The sequence below is a fragment of the Dama dama genome, chromosome 20, assembly GCF_033118175.1.
Source record: "Dama dama isolate Ldn47 chromosome 20, ASM3311817v1, whole genome shotgun sequence".
Classification (NCBI taxonomy): domain Eukaryota; kingdom Metazoa; phylum Chordata; class Mammalia; order Artiodactyla; family Cervidae; genus Dama; species Dama dama.
Window position 1 is genome coordinate 112329422 of NC_083700.1, and position 18735 is coordinate 112348156.

The 18735-nt window shown below is 47.2% G+C and overlaps 1 protein-coding gene across 1 annotated transcript in view; it reads right to left on the minus strand.

Annotated features, from left to right (window-relative positions):
• ASB18 (ankyrin repeat and SOCS box containing 18) overlaps positions 1–16009 on the minus strand; it is a 71724-nt gene extending 55715 nt beyond the window's left edge. Inside the window, exon 1 of the mRNA XM_061120124.1 lies at positions 15805–16009. Coding sequence (XP_060976107.1) covers positions 15805–16009 — 205 coding nt within the window. The remainder of the gene's footprint in view (positions 1–15804) is intronic.
• Positions 16010–18735: the final 2726 nt, after the last annotated feature.

Genomic DNA, 18735 nt, shown 5'->3' on the forward strand with positions numbered 1-18735 from the left:
AAATGGTAATTATTATTTTCATGTGATATCAGGGTCTTTGCATCCTGCCATTGAATTGATGAATGATTGATTTTCTTTTCATCAGAAGCATCAGAGGATGAGTTCTGATGATATTCTGTGGAAAACCCAGCTGAGCCTGATATGTGAAGCTAGTGGGTTTGTTACAGGGTCAGCCTGCTTCTTTGGGGCTTCGACATTCCATGTGTTTGGGCCACGAGGCATGGTTTCCATGTGCTCTTGGAAAAGGGCTACTGTGTGGATTCTTTCCTAGGCTGTTAGGCCAAGGTCTAGCTTCCTTCTGGGGTCTAGTGTCCGAGTAAATGGACAGTGAGGCAAGATGTCATCCCCTTTGGGGACATCATGAAAGTCTGAGCACTTTCTCAAGTATGCCAATGTATCATCCCGTTATCCTGGTCAGTTTTCTGCTTCCTACATGAATCGTTTCTGTAAATACCCAGGGACTAAGTCTCACATTCGTACCACCTGGCTTGGGCCTCCCAGTGGCTCTGTGGTAAAGAATTTGCTGCCAGTGAGGGAGAAGCAGGTTCGATCCCTGGGTCAGGAAGACCCCCTGGAGGAGGACATGGCCCGCACCCCAGCATTCTTGCCTGGAGAGTCCCGTGGACCGAGGAGCCTGGTGGGCTACAATCTATGAGGTCAAACTGAGGCAGACACAACCAAGCGACTAAGCATAACACCCTGCCGGGCACGGAAGCCCCGTCTTACTATGGGTTTCCTTTCACACGGTTTTTGATCCTCACTCTCCTTTTTTTAATTTCTAAAGGCCACTCCTCCTTCATTCCCCCTCCCTAAAGCTTTTTAAAATGACAGCAATTTTCCCCTTAGGGCTACCAAGGGTTACCATGGAGAATAAATTAGGAATTTGGGATTGACATACACACTACTATATATAAGATAGATAAACAAGAACCTACTGTACAGCACAGGGAAGTCTATATACTCAAAATTTTGTAATAACTTAAAAGGGAAAAGAATCTGAAAAATAATATATATATGGATGTATAACTGAATCTCTTTGCTGTGAAAGTAGCACCATGTTGCAAATCAACTATACATCAAAAAATATGTAAGTGGAAGAAGCAAGTCACAAAAAAATTAAAAACATTTCTTAAAAATAATAAGCTGGGCAGGTATGGAAGGCTCTGGTTTCTTTCAGGACCATTTTTTAAAAAGCATTTACTGAATTTGTTACAATATTACTTCTGTTTTATATTTTGTGTTTTGGTAGGAGGTATGTGGGGTCTTAGCTCTCAGCCTGGGGATCGAACACTCACTCCCTGCATCTTAGGGTGAAGCCTTAGCCACTGGACGGCCAGAGAAGTCCTGTAAGACTCTGCTTTTAGGAGCCCAGGACACATCCACACTCCCTGAAGCCAGTCACACAGACATAGCATCCGAAACATGGACGTATCCTAACCTTCTCTCCAAATAACAATGTTAGCACAGCACACCTCATTTAACAAAACATTAAAGCATCGTACTTCCTCAGACCAAGTGTATCTATTAATAATGACTTAAATTGTCTGTACTGATTTCACATTATTAAGAAATCTCATTCCCATCATGTGGAAGAATACAATAGGGGCGGGGGGTGGGTGTCGCTAACTTATTTCCAAAGAGTAAGACCCAGCTCGGGGCAGATCCTGCCAAGCCACACGGTCACTTCTCATCAGAAATGCCATCTCATCCAAAGGTCAAGAGCTGCTCTCATCCAGAGTCCAGGAGGGCTCTTCTGGATGCTCAGAAGTGAAGGTGCCCTTGAGCGCCGCCCCTCACGGTGGCCGAGGGGGAGATGGAGTAGCCTGGTCCTCGGCGGGCACAACCACGAGTAAACAGCCCTGGAAGGACATTTACAGACTCTGGGGAACCGTGCAGGAGAGCAGCTCATTGAAGCTCTCCCTGATAAAGGTGATGGCGTTTCTTTACAACTGTCATGGGGATTTAATTACATGATAAAATTGCAGCTCCTGCCTCTTGAGACAAATTGCCTGTTCAGACTGATTGTTTTTTATGAATCTCACACAGGGAGCAAAATGCTTCTCTCCTGAAGTTGGCTTGGTCTGATGGTTATATCTCATCATCCTTTACATCCCTCCTAGAAATGAGGAGCTTACTGATCCTGCAATTGGGGGGGGGGTACGCCCGGTGGTCTCTTGGTTGTTTTGCAGCTCTGCACAGAGCAAAGCCAGCCCAGTGATGTCTGATGGATTGAAAGTTCATTGACCTTATTTTTCTGTTTGCAAAAAAAAAAAAAAAAAAAGAGAGAGAGAGAGAACTTTGAATTTCCAACAGAAAAATAAAAGGCATGATAAGAAATAGAAATGACTGCAAAACATATACACAACATCCAATTTTACCAATGTGAAATGCAAGTTAGAAAAAGAGATCTTTTTCATCTATCCAATTGTGAAAGGATTTTTAATTTTAAAAAGTTTTTGGCTGTGCTGGGTCTTTGTTGCGGCACATGGGCGTTCTCTAGTTGTGGCCCAAAGGGGCTTCTCTAGTTGTGGAGCCAGGCTTCTCTTGTTTTGGAGAACACGATGCAGAGCATGCTGGCTCAGTAGTTGTGGCGAGTGGGCTTAGTTGTCCTGCGGTGTGTGAGATCTTAGTTCTCCAACTAGGGACCGAACCTGAGTCCCCTGCATTGGAAGGTGGATTCTTAACCAAAAGCCCACCAGGAAAGTCCTCTGAAAGGTTTTTTAAAAAATCAAGTTTTGGAAGAGTTTAGTGAAACATATTTCAGAGTTTGCAGGTGGAAAGGTAAATTTCTATACCATTTGGAAATATTCTATATTGAGTGTACATGGATGGGGGCATTTTTCAGGTACCAGAGGCCTACAGAGCTTCAGAGTAGAAATCCTTGCCTTTAAGGAGGGCTACACTTAGTAAGAGAGAGCGAGACTAGATGGCTATTAGCTGGCAAGTGGAGTGAGATCCCTGATGGATAGGTGTCCAGGTGTGAAGATGAGAATGGATCACGGAAGTTATGAGAATGACAGGAAGTAGGGGTGGGACAGGCTTTTTCCGAAGGTGGCATCTGAGTAAAGTACAGAGGGAATTGAAGGAAAAGATGGCTCATGGTCCCTGAGGGTGTCTGTTTTCCTCTTTTGGCCTGAGCTGGGGGACCTGTGTCCTGTTATCCCGGGCTGAACAGGAGGCAAGCATCCTTGACCTCAAGGCTGTGTTGGTGGGGCCCAGGGTGCAGTCTGGAGGGTGGGCGCTTAGGAGACCAGGCAGGCAGAGTGGAGACCTGGGGAGAAAGTGAGCCACCGCCAGCAGGTCTGGGGATCAGAGTTGAGGGCCTAGACCTTGGTTGACACAGAGGTGCGCTGCCCAGACGCTGCTATTAGGGAGGACTTGTTGCTCCGCTGTGAGCTCCTTCTGGGGAGAGAGCCACCTCCTTCCCAAAGGGACAGCCCCCAGTGGGGCAGACCTAGAGACCGAGGGAGCCGGTAGACGGGTCCTGCCATGGTGACTTCATGTGGGGAAAGCATGACCCGGGTCAGCTCTAATGCTCCCCTGGGGCCTGGCCGAGATGTGGGGGGGGCCTGGGTTGCAGGTCAACCTCCCCTCTGCCCATCCAGCCCTCTCCCCTCCCCCTCACAGGTGTGGATGCCCAGCAAACACCCTGCAAGCCACATCACCTGGCTGTGAACAGGGCCACCTGGAAGGACGGGTGGGCGTGTCGCCAGAGTGGGTGAAGACGGAGCAGCAGAGACGGCCTGTCCCAAGGCCAGGAGGGGCAAGAGGGCTTGCGGAGGGGGGGGTGTCATTGAGGCCTGGGGCAGACCAGGGTTTCTCAACCACCTCAGGTGAAGGACTAGGGATTAAAAACATTTTTTTTTTATTATTTTTAAATTTTTTGGCCATGTGGCATACAGGCTCTTCCCTGACCAGGGATGCTCAAACTCCCACTCTGGACATTGGGAGCTCGGAATCTTAACCATTGGACCACCAGGACAGTCCAAGGATTTTTTTTTTTTTTTGGTCCCAATTTGTCATAGAGTGATTCTTTTGCAGAACACAATTAAAACTAATTACAAGAAAAAACAAAATGGAAAAAAGGCAGAATTCCAAGTCCAGTAATCACACATGTGGGTATTATGTTAACTGTCTTGATGTCAATGTTTCTAAAGGTTTGCTGTCAATTGTCACAGCGAACACTTTATGGAACACGCCCTACCCTCAGTGGGCTGTGAGTAGCACCCGTATTGACCAGTCACTGGAGTACAGGGTGGGTGAAGAGATGCCGGGAGAGGTGGTGGAGTGGGTTCGTTCACAGCACATATTTTAAGCCCTCAGACACGGGCTATAAAATTGGAACTGTTCATTGTTGGACAGGGGTTGCTGGGCCTTTTTTGTAAAGTGTCAGATAATAAATATTTCAGGTTTTGTGCATCTTATGGCCTTTGTGGCAACTACTCAGCTCTGCCATTGTAGCATGAGAACTGCCATGGACAGTATGTAAATGAATGGGTAGGGCTGTGTTCTGATAAAACTCTATAAAAACAGGCAACAGTTTGCAAGCCTTTGCTATACGCAGTAAGGAACGCCTGCAGGCTTACAGGCAGGAGAGTCACATGAACCTCAAATAGGAAAGTGATTGCATCTTCCTCTGCATACTTTTTCCACCCCTCACTTCAGTGAAATGTGCTCTTAATTCTCATAGCAAATTTGACTCAACAGCAGTGGAGCATTGGGTACCAGGCACACATCTGTCTCTTTCTTTTGTGTCTATCCTGCTTTGGGTTTGGTAAACTTCTTTATTTTAAAAATTTTTAAATTTTAAAAATTGCTTATTTCTTTATTTACTTTTGGCTCTGCCGGCTTTTCACTGCTGTACGGGCTTCTCTCTAGTTGTGGTGACTGGGGCTATTTGTTGCCGTGTGAGGGCTTCTCCTAAGTCACTGCAGATGGTGACTTTAGCCAAGAAATTCAAAGATGCTTGCTCCTAGGAAGAAAAGTTATGACCAATCTAGACAGCATATTAAAAAGCAGAGACATTACTTTGCCAACAAAGGTCCGTCTAGTCAAAGCTATGGTTTTCCCAGTGGTCATGTATGGATGTGAGAGTTGGACTGTAAAGAAAGCTGAGCACTGAAGAATTGATGCTTTTGAGCTGTGGTGTTGGAGAAGACTCTTGAGAGGCCCTTGGACTGCAAGGAGATCCAACCAGTCCATCCTAAAGGAAATCAGTTCTGAATATTCATTGGAAGGACTGATGCCGAAGCTGAAATACTTTGGCCACCTGATGCAAAGAACTGACTCATTGGAAAAGACCCTGATGCTGGGAAAGATTGAAGGTGGGAGGAGAAGGGGATGACAGAGGATGAGATGATTGGACAGTATCACTGACTTAATGGACATGAGTTTGAGTAAACTCTGGGAGTTGGTGATGGACAGGGAGGCCTGGCATACTGCAGTCCACAGGGTCACAAAGAGTCGGACACGACTGAGTGACTGAACTGAACTGAGTTGAGGGCTTCTCACTGCAGTGGCTCCTCTTGTTGTAGAGCACAGGCTCTAGGGCACGAAGGCTTCAGTAGTTACAACACATGGATTCAGTAGTTGTGGCCCCCCGGCTCTAGAGCACAGGCTCAGTAGTTATGGTGCAAGGACTTAGTTGCTCCACAGTGTGTGGGATCTTCCCGGGTCAGAGGTGGAACTTGTGTCTCTTGCATTGGCAGGCAGGGGTCTTTACCACTGAGCCACCAGGGGGGCCCTTGCTAACCTTCTTGAATCTGTAAATTTATATCTTTCATCCAACTTGGGAAACATTTGGCAATTGTTCCTTTAAACCCTTTTTCTGCTCCATTCTCCTTCTCGTCTCTTTCTTGGATTCTGTCTGAATGTGTCAGATCTGTGTTGTCCCATAGCCCCCGTTCATGTTATTTCCAATCGTTTTCCTTTCTGATCTTCAGACTGGATACTTTCTTTTAATCTGTTTTCAAATTCACTGACTCTTTCTTCTGTCATCTTGGAGCTGCTGTTTGGCCCTTTATTGATGAGAACGCGGCCACCCTGGCTTCAAGGGAGGAATGGTGTTGTTCTTTCTCCAGCCAGGCACCTTGTGTTGCCACAGGGACTCTGGTGGTAAAGGAGGACGGAAGTGGGTGCTTTTAGCTGGTCTCAGGGCACCAGTCTCCCCACCTCTATCCTTCCTACCTATGCGAGACTTTTTAACGTTTTCAAGATTAGATGACCTCATTCCATTGCTGAATGGCTCCTCACTGCCTTTCCCAACACATGTAAATGCCTATGTCTAGAATCTGTGGCCTCGCACAATACAATCCCAACTTGCTCGCCCAGGGATTCCTCCTTCTCCTCTGACTTACACACCTTGTTTCCAGCCAGGTCCCACTTCCCTGGCGGGGGTGGGCTGTATGCTGCACATCTGCTCCCTCTGTCCAGGCCCCTTCCTTTCCATCACAGCCCATCAGATGCACATTCGTCTTTCAAGGGACAGTCCAGGAGATTTTTAGTGTCTTCCATATGTTGTTCTGTCTATTAATATTTACTATGTACCTACTCTGTGCCCAGGTACGGCCACTAGGATGAGCCCAGACCCTTTTCAATGCCCAGGTTCTGGGCTTAGTATTTGGTACCAGGCTATGGGCAGTGCATTTGCTGTTTCCAGTTGGTTTCCTTGGAATATTTATCCTGAGCAGGGTGTTCCATTGCAGGGACCACTGCCCTCCTGGAAAGGCAGAGAAGCACCTTCCCTCTCATCTTCCTTTCTTTTTGTTCTTTGGAACCCCTCCAGTGTGCTGGGGAATGATGCTAATAGAAGTGTGTCATCAGCATACATTATGTCTTTATTAGCCTGTTTCTCAATTTTGATTCTGAAAATATCCTGATTTAGTCTAATTGCAATTTCACTGTGTTCCACAGGCAGTGACGGTTCATACCGGGGGAAGCTGAGACCTGACCCTGCAGGATTTTTCTTCCTGCCCATATGCTTTGAAGCTGGACCATTAGCTCGAAGGCATACATCTCATCTCATCACAGCGATTCAACCTGCTTCTGGGGAAAAAAAGAGCTTAGGGTGTGTGTCTGGTGGAAAGCAAAGGACTATCTTCATTCCAGGTGGTGGGAGACATTTTTCTGAAGCTAAAGCAAGGGCTGCTGCTGGAACTATTTTATTCCTAAATAATTTAACTATATTCAAAGATAATCTGATGTTATTGTAGGAAAGTGTATTTCTAATAAATTCCACTTGATGTGGGTGAATCAATTCAGGCAGCGCATAATTGAGTCTGTTAGCAAGGACTTTAGCAAGAATTTTGCAATCAGCGTTAATTAAGAAGATGGGACAATAATTTGTGCATAATTCCGGATCTTTTCCTGGCTTGTGAATCAAAGTAATAAGAGCAATGCTCCGGCTGGTGGTGGGATAGTGTCATTAGGTGTTGATTTATAAGTACTTAGAAAGGTTTAATTTCATTTTGCTTCGAGCAGGGTCTCCCTGCCCCCACACGCTCTGATCAGGGCTGCAGCCAAGACAGCAGAGCCCGTGTCTCCCCATCCTTCCTCGCCATCACTGACTTCCTGCTGTCCATTTTTGTTTTTATTCTGCAGCCAAGACACCCCACTCATTCACTCATTTTTTTCCCTTAATATTCTTATTATTTGTAAAGTATTTCTTAATACTATTTGAAAAGTGTTTCTTAATACTCTGAACTATTTGAAGTGATGGACTCCATGCTCTTGATGTCGTGTCTGCGCACATGTGTGCCTGTATGTGTGTGTGTAATGTAAATTCTAAGAGTTGTCACAGCCTCCATGGGGACATTTTTCATGGATCTTTCAGCTACATGTCTTGGGGTGGGTTTGTGTCAAGAACCCTTGACTGTAAGTCAGGGAACATACCTGGTTTGTGTGCTGCTCCTAATTGACTGTTGCCCAGTAAGGGAATGTGAGAACTCTGGTGTCCCGGTCTGTGAATGCAGCCATAGGACAATTATAGGCATGCAGCCATAGGACAATTATAGGTGGGAAGAGCTCTGGGTTTCCCCTTCTGCAGCTGTGGGACCTGAGATGTGGAACTCAACCTCTCTGAGCCTCATTTTCCTCTGCTGGGAAAATGGGAAAGACAGCAGTCCTTGGGAAACAGACCTACTGGAACCCTCACTGCACGCGATTCCTCCATCATTGTCTCCACTTGGGGCTGCTTGTAGCATGGACAGTCTATAGTCTGCAGACTTGTTCTCCTAACGATCAGAACAAGGCTGGCTCTGGCCCAGGCTGCTGCTCTTTGGCAATTCAAGCTCATAAACCCACCTCTCACCAGGAGACACCTTTCCTGCCCATCTGACTTGGAGCCGACGGTTCCTATGAAAGTGGGGCCCATTCTACACACCCATGAAGGCAACAGGGTTTTTGTCCATCTCCAAAAATACTACATGTCGGTCTTAGAGTTCCAGTTTGTCCCATTTGGAAGCACCCTGAGAGATGACCCCACTAATCCCATTTCTTTCTTTCTTTCTTTTTTTTGCTGCATGGTGTGGTTTGCGGGATTAATTCCTTGACCAAAAATTGAACCCTGGGCCTCTGAGTCCTAATCACTGGGCTGCATGGGAATTCCCAACAATCCTATAGTTTTAAGTGAGGAAATTAGGGTTCAGATAAAAGAACAGACCATACAGGTTAAAGACCACACAGATAGTGGGAGAGCCAGGTTTGAACCCAGGTCACGTCACTGGCAGTCTCTTGTCTTGTCCATTACACTGTCGATGCACACGCGCTTGTCATTCATTCAAATGTGAGTCCTCCAAGGTGGGAGTTGTGCTTATTTAACTTACATTCAACTGTTGAGTTTTCCGTGGGGGACCTTCCCCTGCATGCAGAAGGAGGTGGGTGTAGCCCTGACCACATGGCATGCTAAATATCGAGCTGACTGAATGAAGAGTCGAATTCCACCAGCAGACACCACTGGGCCCTTGTCCATCCCATGTTAACCCACACTTATTCTCCACCTATATGTGCGGCGGCATGAGCTCTCTTAATAAAAACCCAATTAGTATTTCTTTAACTTGCCTCCAGATGCTTAAATACCATTACCCCAAACATAACATAATGCCTCTAGTTTTTCTATTTCAATCAAGAATTCAAGTAGCATCTTGACTTGTATATAATATATCAGCAGCAAAATCATGGAATGCTGACATCCTTAATAATAGCAATTAGTAATCAGTTGTTTCTTAAGTAGTTTGATTACGCCAGTTACCAAATTGTACAGTTGATGCATTTGGGGGGCAAGCAGGGTCTCTCCACCCCTCCCCCGCCATCCTTTCTCTCTTGCTGTGTTCTCTCAAGTCAGTGAGCTGATAGGCGTTGCAAAGAGGTGAGGTCAAATAATTCCATTGTTGCCAATACTGAACAGCATAGACTTGGCTTAAGCAGAAAGCAGAATCAAATATTTCTTTGTGTAATGACTCATTCCAGTCATGTCCGTGGAAATGCAGACTGTGTCCACTGTTGCTAATACTAAACAGTACAAACTTGGCTTTAGCAGAAAGTAGAATCAAATATTTCTTTGCAGAAAGAGTTCACTCCAATCGTGTCTGTGGAAGTGTAGACTGTGTCCACCTGGCTGAATGTTAGCAAAGGAGTTTGGCCTGCCCATGCAGGCAGGCCATCCAGACTTTGAGCCCTTCTTAGACTTCCCAGGTGGCTCAGTGGTAAAGAATCTGCCCGCCCATGCAGGAGCTGCAGGAGACGCAAGTTCGATCCCTGGGTCAGGAAGATTCCCTGGAGAAGGAAATGGCCACCCACTCCAGTATTCTTGCCTGGAGAATCCCATGGACAGAGGAGTCTGGTTGGACACAAAGAGTTGGACACCACTGAATGACTGAGCACACACACAGAGGGCTAAGACCTTCTGCCTGGCTCTGGACACCAGGCAAAGGTCTTGACCTCAAGGAGGTCATATTTGAGAATGAAACATTCAGTGGGTATAAAGATTAGCTCAGCAAGGTTTTGTGTTTCAGAAATGGAGACTGAGGGCTTTGTGCTCTCGTGGTGGGAGGAGGTGGGTCTGTGTGTTGGGTGGGCAGAGTGGGCTTTCTAGGGAAGTGACCTTCTATACGATCTAGGAGAAACGGTGGTCTAGGTGAGCCTGGGTTTTGTCCTGGCGGGGAGGTTTTTGTTAGGAGGGGGTAGGTGGGAAAGACGAGGGAGCAGATTGTGGATGAACTGGAGCTCAGGCTTGTTCCCCTCATCACACACACACTGCCCAGCTCCAGGACAACCTCCTTGGTTCCTCACAGCGGGCCAGTCTGAGTCTGACTGGGATTGAATGCCCGCTAGAGACTTCCATGCACTTCCCCGCCCCACGGGGCATCCCAGGTACATCTTTGCAGGACAGCAGGCAGCTTCTCAAGGGCACAGGTGAGTTGCATGTTTAAGGGAAAACCTGACTGAGGCCCACTCTTCTGCCCCATGCCAGGCAGGGCAAGTACTTTTGGCACTTTGCCCTGTTATCTGCTGAGGCTGAATTTTGAAGTTCCTTTGTCCTCTTCCCCCTGCAAGGGGCCCCATGTACACCTGAAGGGCTCTCTAGAACACGTCATTCCTGCCATTTTCCTGGCTGGTACCTCTTTTCCCTATGCTTTTACTGGGATGCTGACATGGATCTGCAGAAATAAATAATAATTATTTTTTTCTGCTCTATTTTGCAGGAGTAATAAGCTCACACACGAGCATGGGGATCTCACTGAGCAAAACATGGTCCCTGGATATTTATGTTGACAAGCAGAAAGAATGGCTACTTATCTTACTGTTGCAAATTATCATCCTGTAAATAGTACTCGGAGTTCTTTCAACCAAGGCTATCCTTGGGATGGACGATTGAGCCTCCCTTTCCCCTGAAACGCCTTTCAGCCTGATCGTTGGCCCTGTGTTTCCTGGTCTGGGGGCATCTTCAGAGCCTGCCCCTTGCTGGGTCCCTCCCCGTCTTTCTGCTCATCATCCCTTGGTCTCTGCCTTCCTCCTTGGGAGAACTGAAATTCTTTCCTGTATCCACTCCCAACGTGTGCGGCATTTCAAGATGTTGCCCCAAGTTCTGACCACTCGCCACACGTTCTAAAGCCCCCACGTGTCCGTCTGAATGCAAATGGCTGTTGTTCCTCTGAGGTGTGTTGCCCGACGACTCACAATTACCCCTCCCCTGGAAAAGAGCCCGTTTACTCCCACACTCTGGAAAAAGGCAGCGTCATTCCATTTTAGGCCGAGACAGTGAGATTTGGGGATCATGGCTCGAGAGAAGCATGGAGCTGGACGGGGCCTCAACAGTGATTCTAGCCATATTTCCCAAAGAGCGTCTGCAAACCACCAATCCCTCCCCCAAACCTGCCAACTCCCACGCCACCCCCCTACTGCTGGTGAAACCACACAAGCCTTTATCCTGTCCTCCAGCATCCTCCAACAGCATGGGTCTCCAGGGACCGCGTCCCAAGTCTGCTCCTCCATGGAGTTTTGCTCAGGGACCCCTGCTTGGGAAGCAGTAATCAAACCTCACGCACTAGTGACAAGTAAAGGCCCTGACTCAGAGAGGGAACGCGACTTCTCTGAGGCCACACAGCTCGTGGGCGGCAGAACCCAAGCTTCCCACTGGAGCATTTCACTCCAAGGCTCCTTGAGGCCCCTGACAGGCTACCTGTGACGACCCCGGGTGGGCTCTGCACTCCTGGGGTGCCATCCTCTGTGTTATTCTTGTTTCCAGTCTCCCCTCGTTCTGCTGGGCTCACAGCAAAAGCTCAAACCTCATCACAGTCATAGATCCTTCTGATTTCTGTCTGACTTGGTGTCCCTGTCCGCTAAGCCCTTCCCAGCGTTTCTCAGCTTTGTCACTTATCTCTGTCTGTCACTTATCTAGCTCACTGTCTGGACCTGGGCGCCCGCCTTCCATCACTTCCTAACTAGATCTTCTTTCCTAACCTGTCATGTTGCCTTCAAATCCTATTCTCACACGTCAGCTGCCTCATGCATCTCCACCCCAGGTTCAAGCCCAGACTGCTTCCCCTGCAATAAAATCACTGGTAACAGGATGTGCCCTAAGGCCATGAGCTTAATCATTCAGTTACCAGCATCCTGATAGAAAACAACCCAGAACAAGCCCAAATCCTTACAGCAAGTCAGCAGCACTGACCTGTCCCTGCCCTTTTGAATTGTGCCGTTGGGCAGGGAGAAGAATATACGGGTGTGATTTAGAACCTATAGGTTCACTGTGGGGGGAAATAGGACTCCCTTCACACAAATTTCATTGGTTTCAAGTGCGCAGTAAAAAGGTGGGGATAATAAAGATGGCGCAGGGAAATCAGCAACGTGAAAATAAACGATATTTTACTTTTTGTTGGATAGGCTAGATTTTTATCCTGGATTAATAAAAATATGTTATTAATACTGAGAGATTTAGCTATTTAAAATAGTAAGATGTTACCTGTAATTTATATTAACGTGTAGCACTGACTGTGTGTCCTATTGTGAAAATATTTCTGCTATTTAATAAATGAATCAAAAGAACAGATTGGACTTCCCTGGTGGTCCAGTGGTTATGAATCTGCCTGCCAATACAGGGGACACAGGTTCGATCCCTGGTCAGGGGAGATCCAAGGGAATGCCAAGAGGCCAGGGGGCAAAGAAGACCATGCACCACAGCTGCTGAGCCTGCGCGCCAGAGTGGTCCTGGAGCAGCTCCTGAAGCGGGAGGCCTAGAGCCCGCCCTCCACAACCACAGGAGGCACCGTGGTGAGAAGCCTGTGCGCCGAAACTGCAGAAACCCAGCAGTCAGCAATGAAGACCCAGCGCACCCCAGAATAAAGTGAATAAAGAAAGAACAAATTAAGGTTGCTGTTGGGCTTCCCTGGTAACTCAGATGGTAAACAGAATCTGTCGGTAAGGTAGGAGACTCGGGTTCGATCCTCGGGTTGGGAAGATCACTGGAGAAGGGAATGGCTACCCACTCCAGTAATTTTGCCTGGAGAATTCTATGGACAGAAGAGCCTGGCGGGGTCCTTGGGGTCGCAGAGTTGGACATGACTGAGCGACCAACACACACACACACACACATCTGTTGTTAAAGAACAAGAAATGAAATTTTAACTCAGGGACTTCAAATATACAAAGCCCTAACCCTCTGGGATAGGTCTGTGAAAGAGGAGCGGGTACTCGCTCCAGCCAGCATCCCGGCAGAAAGCAGGTGGCGGGGATCCAGGGCATCTCGTGGGCATGCAGGGCTCAGGGAAGCGATGGGGTCTCCAGATGCACCCTGGGAGCCCCAGTGCCTGTGTCTGAAGGGGCAAGCCCAGAGGTAAGAGCTGACACCTGGGGGCTGAGCCTTCAGCCCAACGTTGAAGCCAGATCACAGGGGCCGTCTGGCAGGGACAGGTCCCCGGAGCAAATACTCTGCCCTCCCCGCTCCTCGCAGAACCTGGCCTTAGCTGCACCCAACAAGGGGTCAGAGAGCTCGGGGCCAGGAGAACGCGACTCACCAAGTCACCCCAGGAGCGGGCACTGGGCAGTGGGCAGGCTGGCTCGGGAGGGCAAATGCAGAATCTAGAGCTCAGCACTCCTGGGAAGCGCAGTGGAGGAGTTCAGAGTCCCTCCTCGCCCCAGTGCAGGCTTCTGGATTGATGCGTTCTCGGTGAGGACCCGCCCCATCCAGGCAGAGCTAAGGTCGGAACAGAGGCGGAGTGCTCTCTGGGCACATGGTTGCTGGGCCCTCACCCTGACTGGGGCCCAGGTATCAGAAACACCAAGGAAAAGAAGAAGCAGGAGCTGGTTTCTCCCTAAAGCCTTCTGCAGGTTGCTTATACCCCCCGTGAAAGGCAGCACAGGGGACACGGAGGTGGTGGAGGGGTGAGGAGGCTGGGGGAGGGAGGAGCAGAGGGATGATCACCCCCTCGGAAGTGCCAGGCTCCGGTCTTGCCCGGAAGCGCCAGGCTCCGATCATGCCCGGAAGTGCCAGGCTCCGATCTTGCCCGGAAGTTCCATGCTCTGATCTTGCCCTTCATCACATTACAGCTCCACTCGCCAGCACCAAGGGCCCAAGTGTGTTCCCTTTTGGTGCCCTGCCTGCATGAATGAGCACGTGTTTGTGTGTGTGTGTGATGGTACACGTGCATGCAATGGTACACAGGTGTGTGCACTCACACACGTATGTTGGAAAAGGATCTGTCTCGTGTAGGGAGGGGAGCCATGCACATCCTTTAGGAGTCAAGACAGACTTGCAGAGGGCACACTTGACAAGCTGGGAAGCAGCCTGGTACAATTAAAAGTTAATCTCAGGTCAGGGAAAATATTTTCAGCAAGTGTGACAACGGTATTATATCTATGAAGGAGACCTACAAGATGTCAAAAAGCATATAAAGACATGAGGAGATATTGCCCAGGACCTGACTAGACAAGTCACATGTGAACAGGTCTGCAAAGAGAACCCAAACCCTGTGGTTAAGACTTGGTCCTGAGCAGTAAAGAGAGGGCGGGTGAGTAAGCATTAGAGAAGGGCCAGGGTACGCTGGCTAAATTGGAGATTTAAATGTGAGTATTAATCACCCGTAATGTTCAGGGTGGGACGTGACACACACACTCACTGATGGAATAGAAATCCTTTCAGAGAACAATTTGGAAAATTTATTCTTGTCCCAGGAATACTGCTCCTAAGAATTTATCCTAAGGACACAACCCTGAATAAGAAAAAAAGCATATGAATGCTAATAAAGACACTAATTACAGTATTATTGATAGTAAAAATGTAAACGCACAGTCCCTTCTTGTAGGAATTTGGTTTAAGTATTTCGTGGTTAATCACCTCAATAGGTGATTGAAATTAAGAAGACCAGGTAGCAACACGGCAAACACTTTAGGTATATTAACTCAATAGAGCAGAGCAAAAAACTATATCTACCCCACGAACGTAAGTAGAGGGAACTTACACATGCAAACAGGCTAGCTCAGAAAAAGAGTGGGGAAATGAGAAGAGGCCCTGTGTTGGGATGATGATGCCATAGTTTAATTCTTCTCTTTTTAAACTTTTTTTATTGCTTTAATTATTGCCTGTGCAGCACACAGATATATACTGTGTGTGTGTATGTGTGTGTGTGCATATGTATAAGGACTTCCCTGGTGGCTCAGATGTTAATGAATCTGTCTGTAATGTGAGAGACCTGGGTTTGAACTCTGGGTTGGGAAGATTCCCTGGAGAAGGGAATGGCAACTCGCTCCAGTATTCTTACCTAGAGAATTCCATGGACAGAGGAGCCTGGCAGGCTATAGTCCTTGGGGTTGAAAAGAGTCGGACACGACTGAGCAGCTAACACACACATATGTATGTATACATAGTATATATAAATATATATATATATATAACATGTATATACTTATAGTATACCTTATATGTATATCTATCTGTATGTATACTATATATATTTATATACATGGTACCTATATATATTATTTATTCCCTAAGATGCCATGGAAAAACTTGAAGGAACATTTTGGCCAACCTAGTATATGTATATGAATACTGTGTATATACATAGTAAATATGTGTATACATACTATGACATTTAGCTATATACTATGATACATACTGTATATACACACAGGTATATGCTATGTACATATATGTATACACAATATAGGCAGCATGTACGTATGTTTATAAATAGTAATCACAGAGCTGGCCATGTATCGTTCTCCTGTTTCAACCATCCGCCCTCCACACTCCAAAGCCCACCCCTTGCGCGTGCACAGTGGGGAACCCAGCAGATACGTGGCGGTTACCTACGAGCACCCCGGGGGGCAGCGGGGCGGAGGGGTCCTTCATCCAGTCGTCGTTGGCCAGTTCTATCACGGCGTCCACGTGCCGAACGTCAGCGCAGATCAAGTCCCTCAGTCTCGCCTCATCCCTGCTTTCCAGGGCTGACTTTAATTTCCTTACGAAATCTGAGTTGACCGGGTAATCGGGAAGGCGATCAGAGATCGACATTGTACTGTCGCCTGTGTGTTAACCAAATCGGTCTTCTCAACTGAGTCCAAAGCCAGCAGCTGTGTGGCCAGGGCTGTGGGCGTGCCTATAAATAGAAGAAACTGGTCAGCTACAGCCCCGGGGACTGGCCACCTGCCAGCAGCCCTCCCCGCTCCCTTCCACGGGAGACGGGAATTAATCTCCCCAAGGCCTCCGATAGCATCCTAGAGAGGGGGCCAGTAAAGGCGTCTGTGAGTAGGAGAAGCAGAGAGCACGGGGTTGTAAAAAGTCAAGCTGTCCAGGGCACTGCTGATCAACATCTTCTTTTGTCAAAGTGAGACTCTGTCCTGAATGTTTAAAATCCTTTTCCTTAAGATTGGGCTTGCAAATATCTGTGGTGTTGAAAGGAACGTTTTCTAACGTTCTGTTAATACACCACTGTACCTCTTCACTTCATCTAAATAGAGAGTCTGGTTGACTATAAATTGACCTGACTTGAAACTGAGGAGAATGCAGGGAAATCTTTGGTTTCTAAATTCAGAGATGGACCGGCTGGTCCAGAGAAGACAAGGTTGTCACATAAGTGAACGCAGACGAGTAACCTAAGTGTGAGCGGCAGCCTCTGTACTTCTTAAGGATGCTAACCTCGGCTTAAAGCATCCAATTCCATGCCCAATGGCAGTGCAGGGCACTGATGCTGGTCTCTGTGCATTCCTTGGGGATAAGGGGCTTCCCCCCCATAACCTCTGTCGCTAGGGGTCCTGTATCTCCTCCATCAACCTGGGCGCAAAACACAGCTACTCCAGTGGTGCCTGGGTACTCTGATGATCTGAGGGGCCCCGGCTGGGCCGTTTAGCTTAAAAGTTAATTTTTGCTTACGTTAAAAATTGGAATATACCAAACACATAATACTGTGCAAGTTGAAGGTATAGGTCATGTTGATTTGATGCATTTATATATTGTGATACGATTGTCATCGTACTGTTAGCTGACACCTCTGTCGTGTTACAGAATTGCAAGATTTTTTCTTTTTTTGTGGTGTAGATACTTAAGTTTTTTGAATCTCTTGGAAAGTTTGATGTTCATGTATAGCACTGTTGTCTATTATCACCATCCTGTGGGCTATATCTCCAGGACTTACCTATTCACTGGTTGCAAGTTTGTGCCCTCCAGTGATCTATCTTCTCTGCCCTCACCTAGTTTTTTTTTTTTTCTATATTTAAAATTAAAAAAATTAAACATAGTTTTTCAGTTGAAATGTAGTTGGTTTATAATGTTGTGGTAGATTCTGGGGCACACAGAGTGATTCAGTTATACATATATTGGTATTGTGATCAGTCGTGTCCAACTCTGTGCCGACCCCATGGACTGTAGCCCACCAGGCTCCTCTGTCCGTGGGATTTTCCAGGCAAGAATACCGGAGTGGGTTGCCATTTCCTCCTCCAGGGGATTCTTCCTGACCCAGGGATTGAACCCGCATCTCTTGTGTCTCCTGCATTGGCAAGTGGGTTCTTTACCCTGCACCACCTGGGAAACCCATACATAAAATTTTGTGGAAAAATCTGAACTAATTTTTGGCCAACCCAGTATGTATGTATGTGCTCATATGGCTTTTATAGAGACCCCTTCAACTTGTGTCTCAGTCTTGCCACCTCTTTCTTTTCTGTCTCCCTGTGTGATGGTTAATTTTATGTGTGGACCTGGCTGGGCCATGCTACCCCAGATACTTGGTCAAACATATTCTGGATGTTCCTGTGAGGTTTTCTGATAAGATTAATGTTTAAGTTGGTGTACTTTGAGTAAAGCAGATGACCCTTCATAACTTGAGTGGGCTTCATCCAATCAGTTGCAGACCTTCATAGAACAAACACTGATGTCCCCCAAGCAAGAAGGGATTTTGCTAGCAGATAGCCTTTGGACTAGACCTGCAGCTCTTCCTGGGTCTCCATCCTGCTGACCTACCCTTCAGGTTTTGGACTCACTAGTTGCCACAGTTATGTGAGTTGATTTCCTAAAAAATAAATCCTGTGTATCTTTATTTTAAGGCTATATATATATACACACACACAGTCCCCCCGCATCCTCTTGCTTCTGTTTCTCTGGAGAACCCTGAATAACACACCCCTCTCCTCTCAGCTTCTCTGCAGGACTTTGCATCTTCTGTTCCATATGCTGATGCTTTTCCCTGACACGTCCACATCTGTATTTGAGGGGCCAGCCCTGGACTTCCTACCCAATATTTGTTCTCCTTCCTCCTACCTAACAAGCCTGGGTTTTCTTTGTTGCGATAATGGGCCTGGCCCATGGTGATGAATTATGTTGATCTTAGTCAGCAATATCTGCCCTAGTCTCCTTTGCTAGCTACTAGACTTCTTAGCCTCCCTTGTAACACAGTTGTGGCCAGTAAGAGCAGGCATGATCTGCTCTGGTGCATCTTGGAAGTTTTTTGCTTTCCTGATTGAAAGGGGAGGTAGTGGCTGGCACTTCTTTCCTTTCTCTTTCTTCTCTCCTTGAATGTGGACATGATGTGTGGAGCTGTGGCAGCCATAATATAGTCATGAGGGGACAGACATGAGATGAAGTCTCAACATACTCAGGTGGGTGGAACAGAAAGAGGGGGCAAGACAGATGGTTCCTTGATGACATTTCTGAACCTTTGTCCCAGCCTCAGGCTGCCAATTTCCAGACTTCCTATCTTTATTCCTTAAGTACTCTTCATGTGTTTTCTGTGACTTGCAGATGAAAGT